This window comes from Fusarium oxysporum, chromosome VIII (genome assembly GCF_013085055.1).
Source record: "Fusarium oxysporum Fo47 chromosome VIII, complete sequence".
NCBI lineage: Eukaryota > Fungi > Ascomycota > Sordariomycetes > Hypocreales > Nectriaceae > Fusarium > Fusarium oxysporum.
In genome coordinates this window covers 1,328,304-1,344,211 of record NC_072847.1, presented here as the reverse complement: position 1 = coordinate 1,344,211, position 15,908 = coordinate 1,328,304, and the positions used below count along the sequence as shown (strand labels likewise).

At 51.3% G+C, this 15,908-nt stretch overlaps 6 protein-coding genes across 6 annotated transcripts; 4 read left to right on the top strand and 2 right to left on the bottom strand.

The window, feature by feature from the left end:
- Positions 1 to 1,276: 1,276 nt before the first annotated feature.
- Positions 1,277 to 2,698, top strand: FOBCDRAFT_47281 (uncharacterized protein). The gene is made up of 4 exons (XM_031188738.3): positions 1,277 to 1,714; positions 1,770 to 2,022; positions 2,072 to 2,178; positions 2,228 to 2,698. The coding sequence occupies exons 1-4, from the start codon at positions 1,384 to 1,386 to the stop codon at positions 2,527 to 2,529; spliced, it is 993 nt and encodes a 330-aa protein (XP_031036003.2). The 5' UTR covers positions 1,277 to 1,383; the 3' UTR covers positions 2,530 to 2,698.
- A 76-nt stretch (positions 2,699 to 2,774) lies between these two features.
- FOBCDRAFT_242558 (tRNA-guanine(15) transglycosylase-like protein) lies at positions 2,775 to 4,142 on the bottom strand (the record flags this gene model as incomplete). Its single annotated transcript, XM_031188740.3, has 3 exons — positions 2,775 to 3,687; positions 3,741 to 3,991; positions 4,077 to 4,142. The coding sequence occupies 3 exons, from the start codon at positions 4,140 to 4,142 to the stop codon at positions 2,775 to 2,777; spliced, it is 1,230 nt and encodes a 409-aa protein (XP_031036005.3).
- A 253-nt stretch (positions 4,143 to 4,395) lies between these two features.
- Positions 4,396 to 6,202, top strand: FOBCDRAFT_229151 (mitochondrial ribosomal protein MRP51). The gene has a single exon (XM_031188741.3). It carries the CDS (start codon positions 4,499 to 4,501, stop codon positions 5,930 to 5,932), a length of 1,434 nt encoding a protein of 477 aa, XP_031036006.2. The 5' UTR covers positions 4,396 to 4,498; the 3' UTR covers positions 5,933 to 6,202.
- FOBCDRAFT_187572 (ribosomal protein S17e) lies at positions 6,203 to 7,026 on the top strand. The gene is made up of 3 exons (XM_031188742.3): positions 6,203 to 6,495; positions 6,558 to 6,758; positions 6,815 to 7,026. The coding sequence occupies exons 1-3, from the start codon at positions 6,349 to 6,351 to the stop codon at positions 6,908 to 6,910; spliced, it is 444 nt and encodes a 147-aa protein (XP_031036007.1). The 5' UTR covers positions 6,203 to 6,348; the 3' UTR covers positions 6,911 to 7,026.
- A 173-nt stretch (positions 7,027 to 7,199) lies between these two features.
- FOBCDRAFT_229149 (Rtr1/RPAP2 family-domain-containing protein) lies at positions 7,200 to 8,345 on the bottom strand. The gene has a single exon (XM_031188743.3). The coding sequence runs from the start codon at positions 8,104 to 8,106 to the stop codon at positions 7,300 to 7,302; it is 807 nt and encodes a 268-aa protein (XP_031036008.2). The 5' UTR covers positions 8,107 to 8,345; the 3' UTR covers positions 7,200 to 7,299.
- A 741-nt stretch (positions 8,346 to 9,086) lies between these two features.
- FOBCDRAFT_296957 (uncharacterized protein) lies at positions 9,087 to 13,357 on the top strand. Its single transcript, XM_031188744.3, has 3 exons — positions 9,087 to 11,222; positions 11,279 to 11,353; positions 11,402 to 13,357. Exons 1-3 carry the CDS (start codon positions 9,419 to 9,421, stop codon positions 13,210 to 13,212), a joined length of 3,690 nt encoding a protein of 1,229 aa, XP_031036009.2. The 5' UTR covers positions 9,087 to 9,418; the 3' UTR covers positions 13,213 to 13,357.
- Positions 13,358 to 15,908: the final 2,551 nt, after the last annotated feature.

Sequence of the window (15,908 nt, the reverse complement as noted above, 5' to 3'; positions counted from 1 at the left end):
TTCTCATCCCAACTTGCAGACATCCAAACGATTGTGAGGGGAAAACTGAACTGATGATGAGATGCCGACAACTCCGATTAGGCTTCAGTAGACTGAATTGAGAGTGAGTGACACATGCTGCAAGCAACCGCCTCTGATCTAAAAATGAGCTCCGAGTATCCGTACCACCTCATTGTTAGTGGTCAGCAACAAAATGAGCTTTAAAATAAACTTCCCGTTATGACTAAATGGTTAAATACATAGTACCTTGCATCACAAACAGGGCTGAGCGATTTACGAGGTCATGTCCATCCATACCAGCTTCAGGCCGAGGAATGTCTTCGCTGGATCTATGACATATGCTGGTATGAAACTGAAGCTTCGAATCTGGATCAAGGCTGATCTTCAAATATTCTCCTCTGGTCAAACCACCGAGTAATAGTACATATTCATCGATATTGCTGCTAATGATGCAGCCATGATCTCGCCCATCGGCAGGGGCGTACATCCTCTAGGCTCTATCCAACGATGTGCTCACAAAAACGCCAAAAGATGCTGTGCGATGCGGGCCCCTTACACTTCTCTCTTTTTCTGTGAGGAGACACAGCACTAGCAAATCGATACCCTTGATCTGCCAAGCCTGCACATTCAAACACATTGTTGACGTCTGCCCAGACAATGCGAGCGGAAAACGGCATTGCAATCTCTCCCAGACTCTCATCGTCCTGACTTTCAACGTCCTTGGGTGGACGTGCTGGGTTCTTTTTGCTGGGGCCACCTGAAGCCCTTGCAAAGCCTTGTCGACTTTATCTGGGCTAGCTCAGAGAACATCTCAACCCGAGTGGCTTTTTCCTCCACTCCTCTTTCGTGAATCGTCCCCAGTTGCAGGGCACCCCCGGTCCGCCTCCAGCGTCCATCCCGTTGTAGCTCTGCGTCTAAGAGGCGACGGACGTTGACCACCAAATTTCTGCGTGCAATTCAGAGAGATCCTGCTAATCACATCTCAGCCGCACCATGGCGCTCTTGCTAATTGGTCATCTTGGCCCAGAACACCTGGAGACTCTGCCTCGTGGCTGCGTGAAGCCCGGAGCTAGCTTATCACCCTGTCCGCAAGTTTCCTAGCGTCCTGTATGTCTGGAGTCTGTGTTTGTCAATCGAGCGAGGCGATGAGCCCGACCCTGGAAAGGAAAGGGAAGCTCTGTTCAGCTCAGGTCGGCGTCGTGAATAAATTCCCGACTGTCGGCCCATCATCCCCGAGGATTGCTTTTGGAAGGAATTGCTGTTTTTCGCTCATATTCATCTGTAGAAGTGACTGTCTTGCCTTGGACCTGACATCGACCCCTAACATTGCCTCAAGACATTCGACTTTCACCAGTTTCAAATCTCGAATACCCAATTCTCACAATGAAGGGTGCTGTTCTTTCCGTCCTGGCCAGCGGTGCCGCTGCTCAGATCACATCGATGCCCTTTGCTGCCCTCGGTCTGGGTCCTCATGTCTTCCAGAACAACGCCATCAACCCTAGCGACCCCGAATACTCGACCTGCCAGCAAGCTGTTGGAATTGTCCAGGACTGTGTTTCTTCTGTTGGTGGTCTCGACGCTGCTGCGACTGCTGATCCTTCAGCCCTCGTTGCTTGCGCATGCTGTGATGGACGCAGTAACGCTGCTCCTCTTTACTCAGTCTGCTCCAACTACCTCGAGGATGAGGCTCCCGAGAACACCTCTCAATACGAAGGTGAGTTTTTCTTCTAGTTACCAGGGGAGGAAAATGTGCTAACAAGCTGTTTTAGCTTATGGCACTCTGTACAGCGCTTGCAGATTGAACGCCAGATGTACCGGCGGTTCTGGTGGTTCTGCCAGCGATAGCCGTCCTACAGCAACTTCAGATGATGAAGATCTCTCTACCATTACCTCTGCCACCAGCCCTGCTGAGCAGACATACGCTGCAGCCTGTTTATACATGCTCGATATCTTCACTTCTTGCACAGCTGAGGATCGCCAATTCACTGAGCTTCCTCCCAGAGAGCAGGCCGAGTGCTACTGGTAAGTTATTCACTTACACGGAAATTGACACAGACTGACATTTTATAAGCTGCCGTGGATCTGGTTCCCGCCGAACCTGGACCGATGAGCTCGACAAGTATGCTTCCACTTGTGCTGACTGGGCGCGAACAGGCGAGCCCAAGACCGCCTACTCTGGTATGTGTGTCACTTGAAACAATCCGAGCCTGAACTAACCCAACAATAGTCGCCAAGAACCTTGCTACTTTCTGCGACCGCTTCGACGACGTATGCTCCCCCTCTGTCACCCGCACTCAAGACTCTGGGTCCAGCGAGACCGACGAGGCCAACACCACCGAGGACTCCGGTTCTCGCCAGACTGGCGCCTCTGACAACGATGCCTCCACTAGCGAACAGAACATGGGCCCCGTCACAGTCACTGTTCCTGCTCAGCCTTCCAGCACCGACAGCGGTAACAGCGCTTCTTCAGCTCGTGTTGGCTTCGGTGCTGTCCTCGCTGCCGTTGCTGCTCTGACTATTGCTCTGTAAGAGCTCTTATGACGATTGAACCGAGAAGCGATGGAGTTTATTAATGAGTTTCCGTTTCCGGGAAGACGTGGTGGATCTAACGACTTATCCGGGTTATTTAATGAAATGCTGTAGGGAAACTCGTGAACAATGCGCAGTCTTATCAGGATATCCTTGTTGGCATTTGAAGCGCTTTCGTATATAGAATCATATTCGTTATCCATAATTCACTTTTTACCAACGCCTCTTAATTGCTGCATATGCTTTTATTCCGATAAATCGATGTTGACCCCCTTCAATGCTCCAACTGCCCATTCGGGATACTCTGTTTTATCCGCATAAAGCCAAGCAAAGAACTGTCGCACGAATGTAGGGAATCGATCCTCCATAATGGCCTCCCTTATTTGTCGCATAAGGTTCAGTTGATAATAGACATTGTGAATGGTCAGCAGGTGCGCCGCTACCGTCTCTTTTGAGGCGTTGTGGTGGACAAATGCCCGAGTGACACCCATCCCTCCATCAGCGATTGGCTTGCAGACCATGCAGTTGCAACCCTCCTCGACAGGCCCGAAATCAGTAGCGTATTTCTTGTTGCGGATGTTCAAGACGCCATGTTTTGTAACTGCATTGCCAAATCGGGCTGTTCTTGTTGGCCACACACAATCGAACATGTCGGCTCCCAGCGCAACGCTCACGACCAGATCTTCAGGGTAGCCAATACCCATGACGTATCGCGGCTTCAGGTCAGGGAGCAGTTCTGTGCAAGCTGCTACAACTCTGCAATAATCAGCCTTGGCCTCACCACCACTCAATCCACCAATGGCGATGCCTGGGGTATCACGGGCCAGCATCTCGCGACAGCATTCTCGTCGCATATCGAGATCAAGACCTCCCTGAATAATGCAGAAGAGATTTTGGGACTCCGGTTTCTTGTGAGCTGCGATGCATCGATCCAACCATCGCACACTTCGCTCCATGGCCTCGCGCATACGTGCCTTGTCAGGAGAGGTTGTGACAAGGACATCGTCCAGCTGCATCATAATGTCGCTGCCGATGCTGTTTTGCAGTGACATGGAATGCTCCGGAGTAAGTAGCATGGGTGTTCCATCATGAGGGCTCAGAAATTCGACACCTTTCTCAGTGATGGTTGCAAGCTTGAGCAAACTGACCATTTGAAATCTATGAGTCAATGTTAGTTTGGAATATTCTCACCAATATAGAGGAAGACTTGCCCTCCACTGTCAGTCAGAATGTTGTGGTTCCATCCTTGGAGTTTATGCGCTCCACCTATCGCATCCAAGACCTCTTGTCCTGGTTTCAAGCCGAGGTGATATGTGTTGTTTAGACATAACCGACAACCAGTCTCTTCAAGCTGTTCAGGGGTAATGCCCTTTAGAGACGCTTGAGTTGCAACTGGCATGAACATAGGAAGCTGTACGACGCCATGAGGAAGAGTCAATATTGATGCCCGAGCTCTTGTTGTCTACGTTGAAATATGTGTATCAGTCTTAGACCCTTCGACCCTGGCTTCGACGGCTAAGTGAAGCCATCACCACTGTAAGACTCACGGAGCATTTTGCGACAAGCTCGTGCGTCAAGGCAGGTGACTTGTAAATGTTTGATGATGACGCCATTCTCTTAATCGCTTGCATCTGCTTTAACCCAAATGTGTCACAATGAAAGAAGAAAAATAAGACAACGCTCTTCTCCTCTTCGTCGTGTTAGTCGCTTGACTGGGTTTTTCAATAAAATGGAAGTTGTATCGATGAGAGACAGGGTTTCAGTGGGGCTCAGTGCTGTCAGAAGAAGTTCCAGGCGCTGAGCTGATTGGCCAATGAGACGCTCTCCGGGCCATTATCGGTAGATCCCGCACAAGCTTCAACCTCCAGCGAATTTTTGTCGACTTCATGCTGTACGCCTGGGTACTGCCCGTCACGAAGATACCAGAACGGCAAGCCAACTGAGCTCGCCAAACGGTCTCTGAGTCGAAATGGGGAGTCGCGCTGTTTCGCCCGGAGGGGCATTGTTGAGATCTTCTCGACTATTCTCCCTCCCAAAGCCATTACCCGAGCCTCAGTCGACAAACTTGCACATTGGCGATCACAAGTCTCCCACGATGACACGACAATACCCGCAGTACCAGTCCATCACATCGCCTCTTTCGTCTCGGGAAAAGGGTGACTGGGGCTTCAAGCGACCATTCCCTCTCAAGTCCACCTTAACGACCTCAACACCCCTGATCCGAGTCAACCAGGTCGATTCTATCGAAAGCGTTACTGATTTCGCTTCTGCTGCCGACCATACTCTTTCTCTCGAGAAGTTCCAGGAAATGCGCATTCCCCTTTCGATCCCCAAAGGAAACGAGAAAAGCGGCATATCTGTGAGAAATGATGCTTGGCGAAAATCCGTTTTTGAGGAGGACCTCGATTTTACCGAGTATCGTAAAGGACGAATTGATGACAAGCGATGGAAGTTCCAGGGACCGTGGCTGGCTAGGATGACTGAGGGTGCCTTTATCGGATATCTCAACAAGAAAGTACGACCTAAGCGAGCCGAGTTCAGACAGCTGCTCAAAAAGAGACTTGCTGAATCTCTAAACTCCAAACGAGCCACGGCTGCCATGGAGCAGGGCAACACCGCGCCAAACAAAATCCAGGCTTCAGACATCACCGAGGATCAGTTTACAGACTATGTGCGCGCTTTGCGAAGTGACCGTGCTACACTGTACGGCCTAGTCTCCAAGTTCCTTGACCTTGCTCCTCTTGGCCAGCCTGTTGGCATTATCCAGACCTTCCTCGCCGCGGGAGAGAATGCGGCTGCTGAGAGTCCTTACGGAAAGTCTGGGCCTCCTCCTAGCCATCCCTCTGCTGGTATTAGTTATCTGAGGACAAACTCCTACATGGAGAACCATCCTGTCTACGGACCTCAAAAGCAGCGCACTCCTACGCTCGCTCGAGTAGTTTACCCCAGGCAAGGCCCATCACCTGCCAAACTTGGTGTTGGTGGTTTCGTGGCCGACTCTCCCCCAGGAGACAACGAGTTCAATACCAGAGACTCCCGTCACAGGGTTTCGCAGAACAAGAAGATGCTTACTGGTATTACACATCTTGACACAACAACCTTTGGTGGTGCCAAGGCATATGTCAGCCCTGAGACTGCAACAGTCGACCCTAGTGGAAAGGTCGTGCTGCAACTCCGAGAAGCCAACACTGAGGCCCAGCTTGTTGCTAGAGAAGCTCAGGGCCGTGCTAAGGTGTACAATGCGACAAAGCAAACACTCAAGAGAACGAGCGACGAAGCTGATCCTTGGAGAACCGAGCGTGTCGCTAATGAGCTTATTGGTGATGACACTGCTTCTACTCCCGAAAATGATGCTGTGAGCAGCTCCAAGAACTACGGCCTTGATAACGACAACCAGCAATAGAGTCCATGAGTTATGGACAAGGGCTGAGGCAATGTATATCGATGTCATTTGTTTTCTCTGATATTTAGAGAAGATATGTACCAAACAACTGTACAAATAGAAATGAAGCAATTACCCAAGTTACATCTGTCGGTCTGTCATGAAGACTTACACTTCAAAGATGTTATGAAAATGGATGCAAGTTTGCCTAAATGCATAACATTCTTAGCCAATCATGCAGCAGTTTCACTCACTCAAAGGTCTATTAGCTAAGCAGAAATGATTTGCTACACACCCACGTGATTTTTGCGAAGCCCTAAATCGAAGAAGGAGCGACCCACCCACTCAACACCAAAATTCTAGCTGTAGCGGAAATCTCATACCAGCGACTTTCTTCAAACCTATCGCCCAACGTTCAACAGTCCAATACCGCCAAAATGGGTCGCGTTCGCACCAAGACTGTCAAGAAGTCCGCCAAGGTCATCATTGAGCGTTACTATCCCAAGCTCACCCTGGACTTCGAGACCAACAAGCGTATCTGTGATGAGATCGCTATCATTGCTTCCAAGCGCCTCCGCAACAAGGTTAGAAATACCGGCTCGACGAAAAACCACCGAGGGCAGCGACTAATTCAGGATTATTATAGATTGCCGGCTACACTACCCACTTGATGAAGCGAATTCAGCGTGGACCCGTCCGCGGTATCTCCTTCAAGCTTCAGGAGGAGGAGCGTGAGCGCAAGGATCAGTACGTTCCTGAGGTCTCTGCTCTGGACTTCACCCAGAACTCCGAGAGCGGCCAGCTCGACGTCGATGGCGAGACCAAGGATCTCCTCAAGCACCTTGGCGTATGTGCCCTTACGAGATTCGAACAAACTGGACGAGATGTTAACAATAAATGCAGTTCGAGTCTATCCCCGTCAACGTCATCCCCGTCACTCAGCAGCAGGTTCCCGAGCGTGGTGGACGACGATACGGCGACCGCCCTCGCCGTGACTAAAAAAATGGTATTTGGGATTATTATGATGGGTGTCTGGCATTTACAGGGTTTCACTACTTGGCGTCTTAGGACAGTGAGTGCATAGGTCTCAAAGAAAGATCTTTCGACCCCCCAAGGTGTCGCCGATTCTCTGGATGTCTCCAGAGATGACGCTTGATCGCCAATTACTCTCTTCGCTTCTGTGAATATGACCTTGTCCAAGGCCAGTTCGCACGTTTCAGGAACTGAGCCGAGGGACTGTGATACTGTTGTCTACATCGATGCGACAAGTATTTGCGGGTATCATGATGGGGTATCTTCCTATCCTTATTATGGCCCTGCTTGTGCTACACGAGTCGCCCAACGCCTATCTTCGAATAAATGCTACAAACACCTAAAACATGATTTCATCAGTCCTTTTTCTTATCCTCCAGGTTGAGTTTTGTTCTGTAGCCCTCGACAAGTAAATGTTCGTCATCGTAGACTTCTGGTTTGTCAGACGCAGTGGATGGCGCTTTAGGATCATTCTCCTTCAGTGTGATATTCATCTTCTTGCTCTTGCTTTGCGATGCATCTGGTTCACCTCGCTCAAGAGCAAGGGCGGCCTCATCTCGAGCTGCTTGTCTTTGCTCTTCGAGCTTGAGCTGACCAAACTCTCGGGCAGCTCGGTCGACCTCTGTTTCCTTCGATTTGTCCTCGTCGAGTAAATCGATCTCAATATCTGGGATACCTGCCCGTTCCCAGGCAGCTGTCTCGTTGAGCTGCACCTTGACGTAAAGAGCGCGACGGGCGCATTGGTTGGAGCACCACTTTTCTAGGTCCTCCCGCTTCATAATATTCCCGTTGGAAATCTTCCACTGACCGCCAGGACCCGTATTCCGTCGTGGTCGCGAGCAGAGTGTGTAACCGCAAAGCTCGTTCACATTGCGCTCGATAACGAGGTCGTCGTAGTCTGAAGGTTGAAAGAGTCGCACATGAGCCTTGAAGTCGGCGACATCGGATGGAGAAGGGTTGGAGGCATTGTGAGGTGGTTCGCGAGCGAGAGGGTATTCGGAGAGGATGACCAAGCTGTCGAGGATTTCTGCTTCAAGGTCTTTACGATGCTGGATGATCTTGGCATGCTCTATGGCGATTTCTCTAGGGTCGGCATTTCGTTCTTTGATGGACTTGGGCTTCTTGAGAATACCCTTTGGGGGTTGTTTAGACGCTGAGGCCATGATGAATGAGGATTATGATCTTGAGAAAAGGATGTGTAATACTGATCCCAACTCAACTCGAACTTGGAGCTCAGAAAGATCCAGAAATGGCCCCGCAACCTCTGCTAGCTTCTGTTTTACAAGTGGCAATCCACTGAAGGAGGGGAGACTGCCAGAAGAACGATTGGACCTTATCGGCTGATGACAAAATAACGAATGTAGGTTGGTACTTGAGAATAGTCTGGTAGTGAATGTTTTAATGACGGTCTCGGGACCTTGAAAAGTCCAGTCAACCAATCAAACAAGAATCGAGTCTTTCCATCAAGTCTCTCCATCATGGATCCATATGATGATGCACTGTAGCACAAACAAAGAGCAGTCAGTCACTTTTTTCATCTGGTTACATTTATATGACAGAAACGGTATAAGCAATGGTTTCAAAGTATGACAGGCCAGTGTTTGTTCATACTTGATACAACGCATGGACAATTGGTTAGGGAGTTTGTTTTAGAAGCCCAGCCAGTGTTTCTACTACCCCATGTTGTCATGCCTTGAGCCTTCGTTTCGGGCTGTTCGGCCATAGTAAGAGATAACTAACGTACGACCCCGCGAATTAAAGATAAAGCGCAATGCGATGCCAATGCACCCAAAATCAACTCATGATTGCTTCCCCAATTTTATAGGCTCTGTTGCCTGTCTTACATCACTGTCATTCACTACCCTGAAGAAGCAAACGTAAGTCTTATCGTGAAAGTCATGACCGACCATCATCGGAACTAGGCACCAACCGACTATAACTGAACTGGAAACTTCCCTCCCAGCTAAACTGGAAGTACCATCGTCCACGCGCCTAACACTTTTAGTCGTGAGATGGACGGAGTGACGGGCTCATAGCGCTGACGTCGACAAACGCCCCAGCTCCAGGCCTATGCTCCGCTAAACACCACCCGCCTCCTTGCAACCTGCATCTCATCTCTCTCATGCTTTTCCTCTTGAGGATCCGAGCATCCATTCCCACTTAATACTTCCTATCGCATATTAAAAACCGAGCAATCGCCTTCCTACATAGACTGCGCCTTCAAACAACTCATCACTATATCCTCCCCCGCCTCACTTGATCCCACAGGCTGACGACGCCCCCCTGTCGTGCCCCACACTCAACCAAGCGAGCGAGCAAGCAAGCAAGCTGTTGACCTACTAGCCTACGAATACCTAATCCACGTACTATAACCTTGTTGCTCCATACAGCCACACGCCCAGAGAAGCTTTGATCCCAGCCTCGGGCAGCGTTTGTCCTGCAAGAGAGCTTCCAGAGGATCAATCACCAGCAAAAATGGCCGCGCCATTCAGAGTCAAGGCCATTTACGAGTACTCATCGCCTCATGAGGACGACCTCAACTTTAGTATCGGCCAGGTCATCACTGTTACTGATGAGGAGGACGCCGACTGGTATGGCGGGGAATATGTCGACGACCACGGCGTGAAGCAAGAGGGTATTTTCCCTCGAAACTTTGTCGAGAAGTTTGAGCCTACCGCACCTCCTCGTCCAGCTCGAACCCGTACTAAGAAAGAGCCCGAACCTGCTCAACCCACCGAAGATATCGCTTCTCCCCCACCGCCACCTGTTCAGCAAGAGGCTCCTTCAATCCCCGCGCCCGAACCTGAGCCCGAGATCGAAGAAGCCCATGAACCCGTACATAAGCATTCTGCTCCCGAACCGGCTGCCCCGGCCGTCCCGGAGCCTGTTCCTTCAAAGCCCGCCGAACCCGTCCAGGCTACAGCTCCCCCGTCTGTTGCAGTTCCTAAGCCCGAGCCTCCAGTCCCCGCTCCTCAAGCTCCGGCTGCCGCTTCGCCAAAGCCCAAGCCCTCCGGGCCTCCCCCCAAGGCAGAGAAGCCTTCTGCTAGCTCGTTCAAGGATCGCATTGCGGCGTTTAACAAGCCCGCGGCGCCTCCTGTTGCGCCCTTTAAGCCAAGTGGTCTGGCTGGCTCAGGTACAGGTTTTATAAAGAAGCCGTTTGTGGCTCCTCCTCCCAGTCGCAATGCTTTCATACCCCCACCGCAGCAGACCCCAACCGCCAAGGTGTATCGGCGCGACGAGGACCCTGAAATCAAGGAACGGGAGGCAGAAACCCAAGGACAGGCCGAGAGGGCCGGGCTTGTACCAAGTGAAGGTCAGGGTGGCGAAGATGAAGATCAACCTAAGCCTACAAGTTTAAAGGAGCGCATTGCACTGCTTCAAAAGCAGCAGCAGGAGCAAGCGGCACGACATGCCGATGCTGCTGCCAAGAAGGAGAAACCGAAAAAGCCTCAGAAGAAACGTGAGAGCGTCGGGCATATTGATACCCCGGTTGAGGCGGAGGCTTCACCTCAAGAACCTCATGCTCCTCTTGAGCGCAGAGACACCCAGGATACTGATGCCAGAACATCTATGGACGAGCCACGACAAAATCGCATGCCACCACCTCCACGCCGAAGGTCTTCCAAGGGACCTGCCGTGGAACCTGTCCATGATGGTAATGAGGCGGATATGTCTGGCGCAGGTGACACAACCGAAGGCAATGATGACTTAACGGAGCGGGATGATAGTGATGGTGTGGCTAGGAACGCACCGCGAGCACCTGCATTGCCTATACACGCCGGTCCTCCTCCCGAGGCATCAACATCAAGAAAGGAGGATAGCGAGGAAGCGGAAGAGGAAGAGGAAGAGGAAGAGGAAGAGGAGGAGGAGGAGATGGATCCTGAAGTCAGGCGTAAAGAGGAGTTACGGGCGAGAATGGCCAAGATGAGTGGTGGTATGGGTTTCCATGGTATGTTTGGTGCCCCTATGCCTGCGCCAGCGCCGCCTCCCAAAAAGAAGAAGGCCCCAAAGCCAGAGCGAACATCGATCGACGAAACTGTCGAGGAGGCATCGCCAACAAGCCATGCTGCACCACCCGTTCCTACTATGATGGCCTTGCCTGGATTTGGCGGCCCAAGTAAGCCTGAGGAGCCATCCCGTCCTGAGGAATATGAACCAGCTGCCCGAGCGCCACCACCTCCTGTGCCGTCTCAGCCACCCCGAGTTCCAGAGCACGCAGAGATGGCAGAGGAGGAGGCAGAGAGTGACATTACTCCTGCCCCTCACGCTGCACCTACAAGTATGTACCATCAGATATCAAGATCTTAGGTAATTTGGATGCTAACCGTCACTCAGTTCCTCCTCGAGATCCAGCAGGCCCTCCTCCTATTCCTGGCAGTCGAGGAGCGCCTCCCCCTGTGCCATCCGAATGTAAGTTAACGCCTATTTAAAAAAGATCATGATACTCATTAGTTCCAGCTCGGCCTCCTCCTCCCGCACCTCCCGCCGATGCGAAGTCTCAGTCCGAAGGATCCCAGTCGGGCGATGAGCTCTCTGGTGGCCGTGATAGCGACCGAGAAGGCCCTGTAGCTGCCGCAAGGTCTCCTCCTATGGCACCGCCGCCAGTTCAGCCCCCTCACTTGCCTGCGAGATCGCCACCACTGTCCCCTACCCGCGAGGAGTTCAGTCCTACATCTCCTAAATCCAATGCTAGCAATAGATTAAGTCGACTGCCACCACCTATTCCTGGATCTGCACCAGCTCCACCAACACAGAGTCGGCCGCCTCCTCCGCCTCCACCAGGTGGTCTTCGTCGACAGTCCACCCAAGACTCTCAGGCACAACATACCAGGGGACCTCCTCAGGCTGGCGAAGAAGAAGCTGAGGAACTTACCGAGTATGAGGGCGATTACGATACGGATATTGCTTCTTCAGTCCCCCATAAAGACGCTCTCAAGTCACACGCCCGTGAATCAAGCCTTGAAGATAACACTATTCTATCGCCAGTCTCCGATGCTCCTCCTAAACTACCACCCCCTATTCCCACAAGCACGGCCCCCAGAGCTGTTCCGCCGCCTGTCCCTTCGCAGCCGCCTCCTGAGAATAAGCGGCAATCAATTGATACACCTCGCGCTGCTCCTCCACCGCCTCCACCTACGGATAACAAGCGACAGTCTATTGACGTGCCACGCGCGGCACCTCCCCCTCCCCCTCCTGCAGGTCTACTTCCTCCTCAACCGCCTCAGTCGCCGCGCCTGGAAGAAGACTATGATCCCTACAATTATTCAGCACCTCCTGGAGGACACGGTTATGCCCCCAGAACGCCCAAGATTGAAGAGGAGGGTATCTTCCCCCAATCGCCGTCTGTTACTTCTCCGATAGATCGAAGACCCCCCCCTCCTCCAGGTGTGCCTGCAGGTCGCACCTCAGGGCGACAATCTTTAGACATTTCGAGGGCTGCCGCCGGAAACAGACGATCTATGGATGTCCACCGACCATCAATGTCGATGGAGTCAGGTTTTATTGCGAATGACTTAGACCTGGCTATCCAGAGTGGCTGGTGGAAGCAATCTAACCAAGTACCTCCCGTTCTCCAGGGACGTAAAGATATTTACTTCGAGGCTGAAGAGTCGACATCTACCAATGGCGGCCAACAAACGACGATAACTCGCGAAATCTTTATCTTATATCAAGATTACTCACAAACCTTCTTGACAATTCGATACGACCCCTACAATGCATCGGATGTTCAACTTGAGCAACGTCACGAGCCCCCGCCGCGTCCCCTCCGCCAGGATCAGATGGAAGAGTTTTATGAGCGATTTGGTCGCCACATCTCGACGGCTGTAGCTGCCAAGAAAGACTCTGTTGTCGCGGACGGCACTCCTCAAGGTCTTGTTCTAGAACTTCTCAAGCCTTATAAGGATGCTCTTCCTCCTGTTGGCACTCGTGCCTATGGTGCCCTTGTCTATTCAAACATGGCCAATGCATCAACTCAACAGAACGACGTGATCCGTGCTGGCGACATCATTACAATCCGCAACGCCAAGTTCCAAGGCAAGCATGGTCCTATGCACGCAAAGTACTCTGCCGAGGTGGGCAAACCGGACCACGTCGCTGTAGTATCTGAGTGGGATGGCACCAAGAAGAAGGTGCGCGCATGGGAGCAAGGCCGCGAGAGTAAGAAGGTTAAGGTAGAGAGCTTCAAGCTTGACGACCTTCGTAGCGGAGAGGTCAAGATCTGGCGCGTCATGCCGCGAAGCTGGGTTGGCTGGAACAGCCAGTCCTAGTGCAGCTGGGGATGGCGTAGCGATGGCGATGGCGATCTCTAGGAAAAGATGCCCATGATGATGATGACGACGAATAATAGGATGAGTTCAAGACTGGTAGTTGGGCCGTGGCTGTATCCTCAGGCGTTGAGTGGTGGGTTCAGGATTCGAGAGCGTTACAGGAGGAGAAGGAAACGATGCGCAGCAAGGTGTGTGCTCAGATAAGAAACTGTAGGACACGAGTGGAACATGAGAGATTTAGTTAGTTGTAAAGCAGTTCGATTCAGTAGGCTATGTTAGGTATCGACCAATGCGTCTTATCCTGTGTCACCTCTCAGATTCACTTTCAGCATCTCACACGTTGAGAATCCCACGATCGTCTCTGTTAAACAAAGTCTCGCATGAATCCGAGACATCATCTATTTCAGGCACGGCCCGGCCGTCGATGCAGCGGTTCCACGGCCACGTTTTTATCTCTTACCGGCTACAACTGAGGCCTTGGAGAGTTACATTGTATAAGCGCAAGGAAGTACTGTGTCTTTCGTTACTTCGATCGACAAGATCTTCAAGTGGCGGAGAATTGAGCATCAAATCATACCTTGGATGACAGTTTGACAGGTGGATGGTATTGTAAAAGCGCATGGCATGCTACCTAAAAGGGAACCTAACTCGCATGGGACAGTATCAGGAAAAATAAGATGATTGGCACGAGGTCTTGGACCTTTGAGATTTGAAGTTTGTGTAAGCAGGAAAGATATAAGTGAACTCAACGGATTCCGTGACTATGGGTGGAGTGATAAGATCTGTTAGTCAGGTCACCCCTTCATGGAATCGGGAAGAGTAGGGAAAAAGATTTCATAGCGACAAACGAGATACCTTGCACACAGGATGAGATAGCAAAACTTAATGCCCGATGAATAATGCTCAACTTGAACTGCGTGGTCACGGCGGCAGGCAAAGGATGGCCATGGCCCATGTTGAAACGCACAGGACAACTTGTACACAACATCTCGCGTATCAGAGACCTACACTCGTGATTCAGCAAATAGCTGATTCCCATCAAGTTGTTAGGCACAGTGTGCAGATACATGGGAAGAGGCGGCAGAAAAGGTGCAGGATCCGAAGGTCCGGCTGTTGTCCATTCGGAACTCAGCCAAACCATCCATGCATCGACTGTTCTCGCCTCAAGGGTACTTCTTGTTCATTGTGCAAGAGCCTGATAGTGGCATATTTCACCGACGGGCCGGTACCTCCATCTCCAACACGTGAATATGAAGAGAAGCGCGGGGGAAACAGCCGTCCGTTCAGGCGGAAAGTGAGGCGTCAGGTATTTCTCAGCCTGAACTTGGGGTATGTGGCCACGCTCGGTTACCAGGGTCGAGGTGTTGTTGGCGGCTATCGGTTCTGAGGCCAGACTCTATACGCCTCTAAGCTTCACTCGAAGCCTTCGTTATGAGCCCAATCATCTCAGGGCCATGATGTTTTCAACTTCTGGATTGAGTAACTGCATCTTGAAAGTTACAGTACGTCGCTAGCTTAGTTCCCGTAGCATTGCGTCAAGCCGACCTGCTGGTCTCGGCTAGGTGCAGTAGTGAAAGATGGACGAGGAAACAGATCAACTGCGCCAATAAGCGGCTTAGGTCGAGATGATGGAGAAGATTGGGTCTGGCCTGAGACAAAGTGAGGTCAGCTCGGTGACCTCGAGACTTGAAGCTTACCAAAGAAGCTGCGGTGCTTGTGACATGACGACATAAGGTTCTGATGAGTGGTGTATCCGCAACTACAGCTTCGTGTAGGTGAACGAAAATGGAAATGTGCCTGCCTCTGCTCTGATTGGGACAGTCAGGTAGTCAAAGGGATGCTGTAAGCAAATCCCGCTTCTTCAAGATTCTAGCAGACGGTTCCTTCATTCCAAGACTGCGGCTTCATGATGGTCAGGCACAGGAACGGCGCAATGCCAAGGGACCTCCAAATACGACGACTTGACGATTGAATTGAGTCCCAGGCCGTGGACACGATCTTACGGTGCTCGTTTGGCTAAGAGGAGAAGACTGATCTTGTGATTGGCTAAATCGTTTCATTAAACAGGGGCCAGAGCCCCCGACGACGAATGGGCTGTCAACACATGAGCAAGAACTGCATCTCGATGGGTCGACTTGGTGGTCATAAATCACCTTTGGCTTGCATGTTCAGCGCGTGCGATGCGAACCAAGAGGTGGGATGAAGCTGCAGGGCCTTGGGAGCAAGAAAACGTCAGAGGTTAAAGTAGGATGCCAGAATGAACTCGTCAAAGAGCTCTTCAAGCTTAGACCGACTTGCCTAAATCTTTTTATCACTTAGGGTCAAGGTCCTAAAGTTTTCTTACTTCCCCCAGGCAGGGTACGACAAACAGTGTTCGAGCCCGGGTTGAAGATCACGTCGGTCGTGTAACTGAGAAAGTCTGGCAGCGTGTACAGAATGTTGTACGATTCACACTCAGATTGATAGTGTAGCGACGAATAGTGACGTGTATGAAACCCAAATGCTTCAAAGTGTCGATGGCGTCTCAAGTCCTACATGCTAGGACGCATGGTGATGGAGGTGTTGGGTTCCAAAGCAAGGCATTCCCTGGGTGTCAAGATCGAATTCTGAGAAATACCGAGTTCCATCCGCCAAAGCCCATACTAACGATCCAATTGTGACGACAGCAAGAAGAAGACATAGCTGTCGTGCTTCGT

What these genes read in the sequence shown, in the direction of transcription:
- FOBCDRAFT_47281 (XM_031188738.3), top strand. Translation starts at nt 1,384, where the DNA reads ATGAAGGGTGCTGTTCTTTCCGTCCTGGCCAGCGGTGCCGCTGCTCAG. An exon ending in GAGCAGGCCGAGTGCTACTG is followed by an intron (nt 2,023 to 2,071) that starts GTAAGTTATTCA and finishes ACATTTTATAAG; the next exon opens with CTGCCGTGGATCTGGTTCCC. An exon ending in GCCCAAGACCGCCTACTCTG is followed by an intron (nt 2,179 to 2,227) that starts GTATGTGTGTCA and finishes ACCCAACAATAG; the next exon opens with TCGCCAAGAACCTTGCTACT.
- FOBCDRAFT_229151 (XM_031188741.3), top strand. Translation starts at nt 4,499, where the DNA reads ATGGGGAGTCGCGCTGTTTCGCCCGGAGGGGCATTGTTGAGATCTTCT.
- FOBCDRAFT_187572 (XM_031188742.3), top strand. Translation starts at nt 6,349, where the DNA reads ATGGGTCGCGTTCGCACCAAGACTGTCAAGAAGTCCGCCAAGGTCATC. An exon ending in CCAAGCGCCTCCGCAACAAG is followed by an intron (nt 6,496 to 6,557) that starts GTTAGAAATACC and finishes GGATTATTATAG; the next exon opens with ATTGCCGGCTACACTACCCA. An exon ending in ATCTCCTCAAGCACCTTGGC is followed by an intron (nt 6,759 to 6,814) that starts GTATGTGCCCTT and finishes CAATAAATGCAG; the next exon opens with TTCGAGTCTATCCCCGTCAA.
- FOBCDRAFT_229149 (XM_031188743.3), bottom strand. Translation starts at nt 8,106, where the DNA reads ATGGCCTCAGCGTCTAAACAACCCCCAAAGGGTATTCTCAAGAAGCCC.
- FOBCDRAFT_296957 (XM_031188744.3), top strand. Translation starts at nt 9,419, where the DNA reads ATGGCCGCGCCATTCAGAGTCAAGGCCATTTACGAGTACTCATCGCCT. An exon ending in CCCTCACGCTGCACCTACAA is followed by an intron (nt 11,223 to 11,278) that starts GTATGTACCATC and finishes ACCGTCACTCAG; the next exon opens with TTCCTCCTCGAGATCCAGCA. An exon ending in TCCCCCTGTGCCATCCGAAT is followed by an intron (nt 11,354 to 11,401) that starts GTAAGTTAACGC and finishes CATTAGTTCCAG; the next exon opens with CTCGGCCTCCTCCTCCCGCA.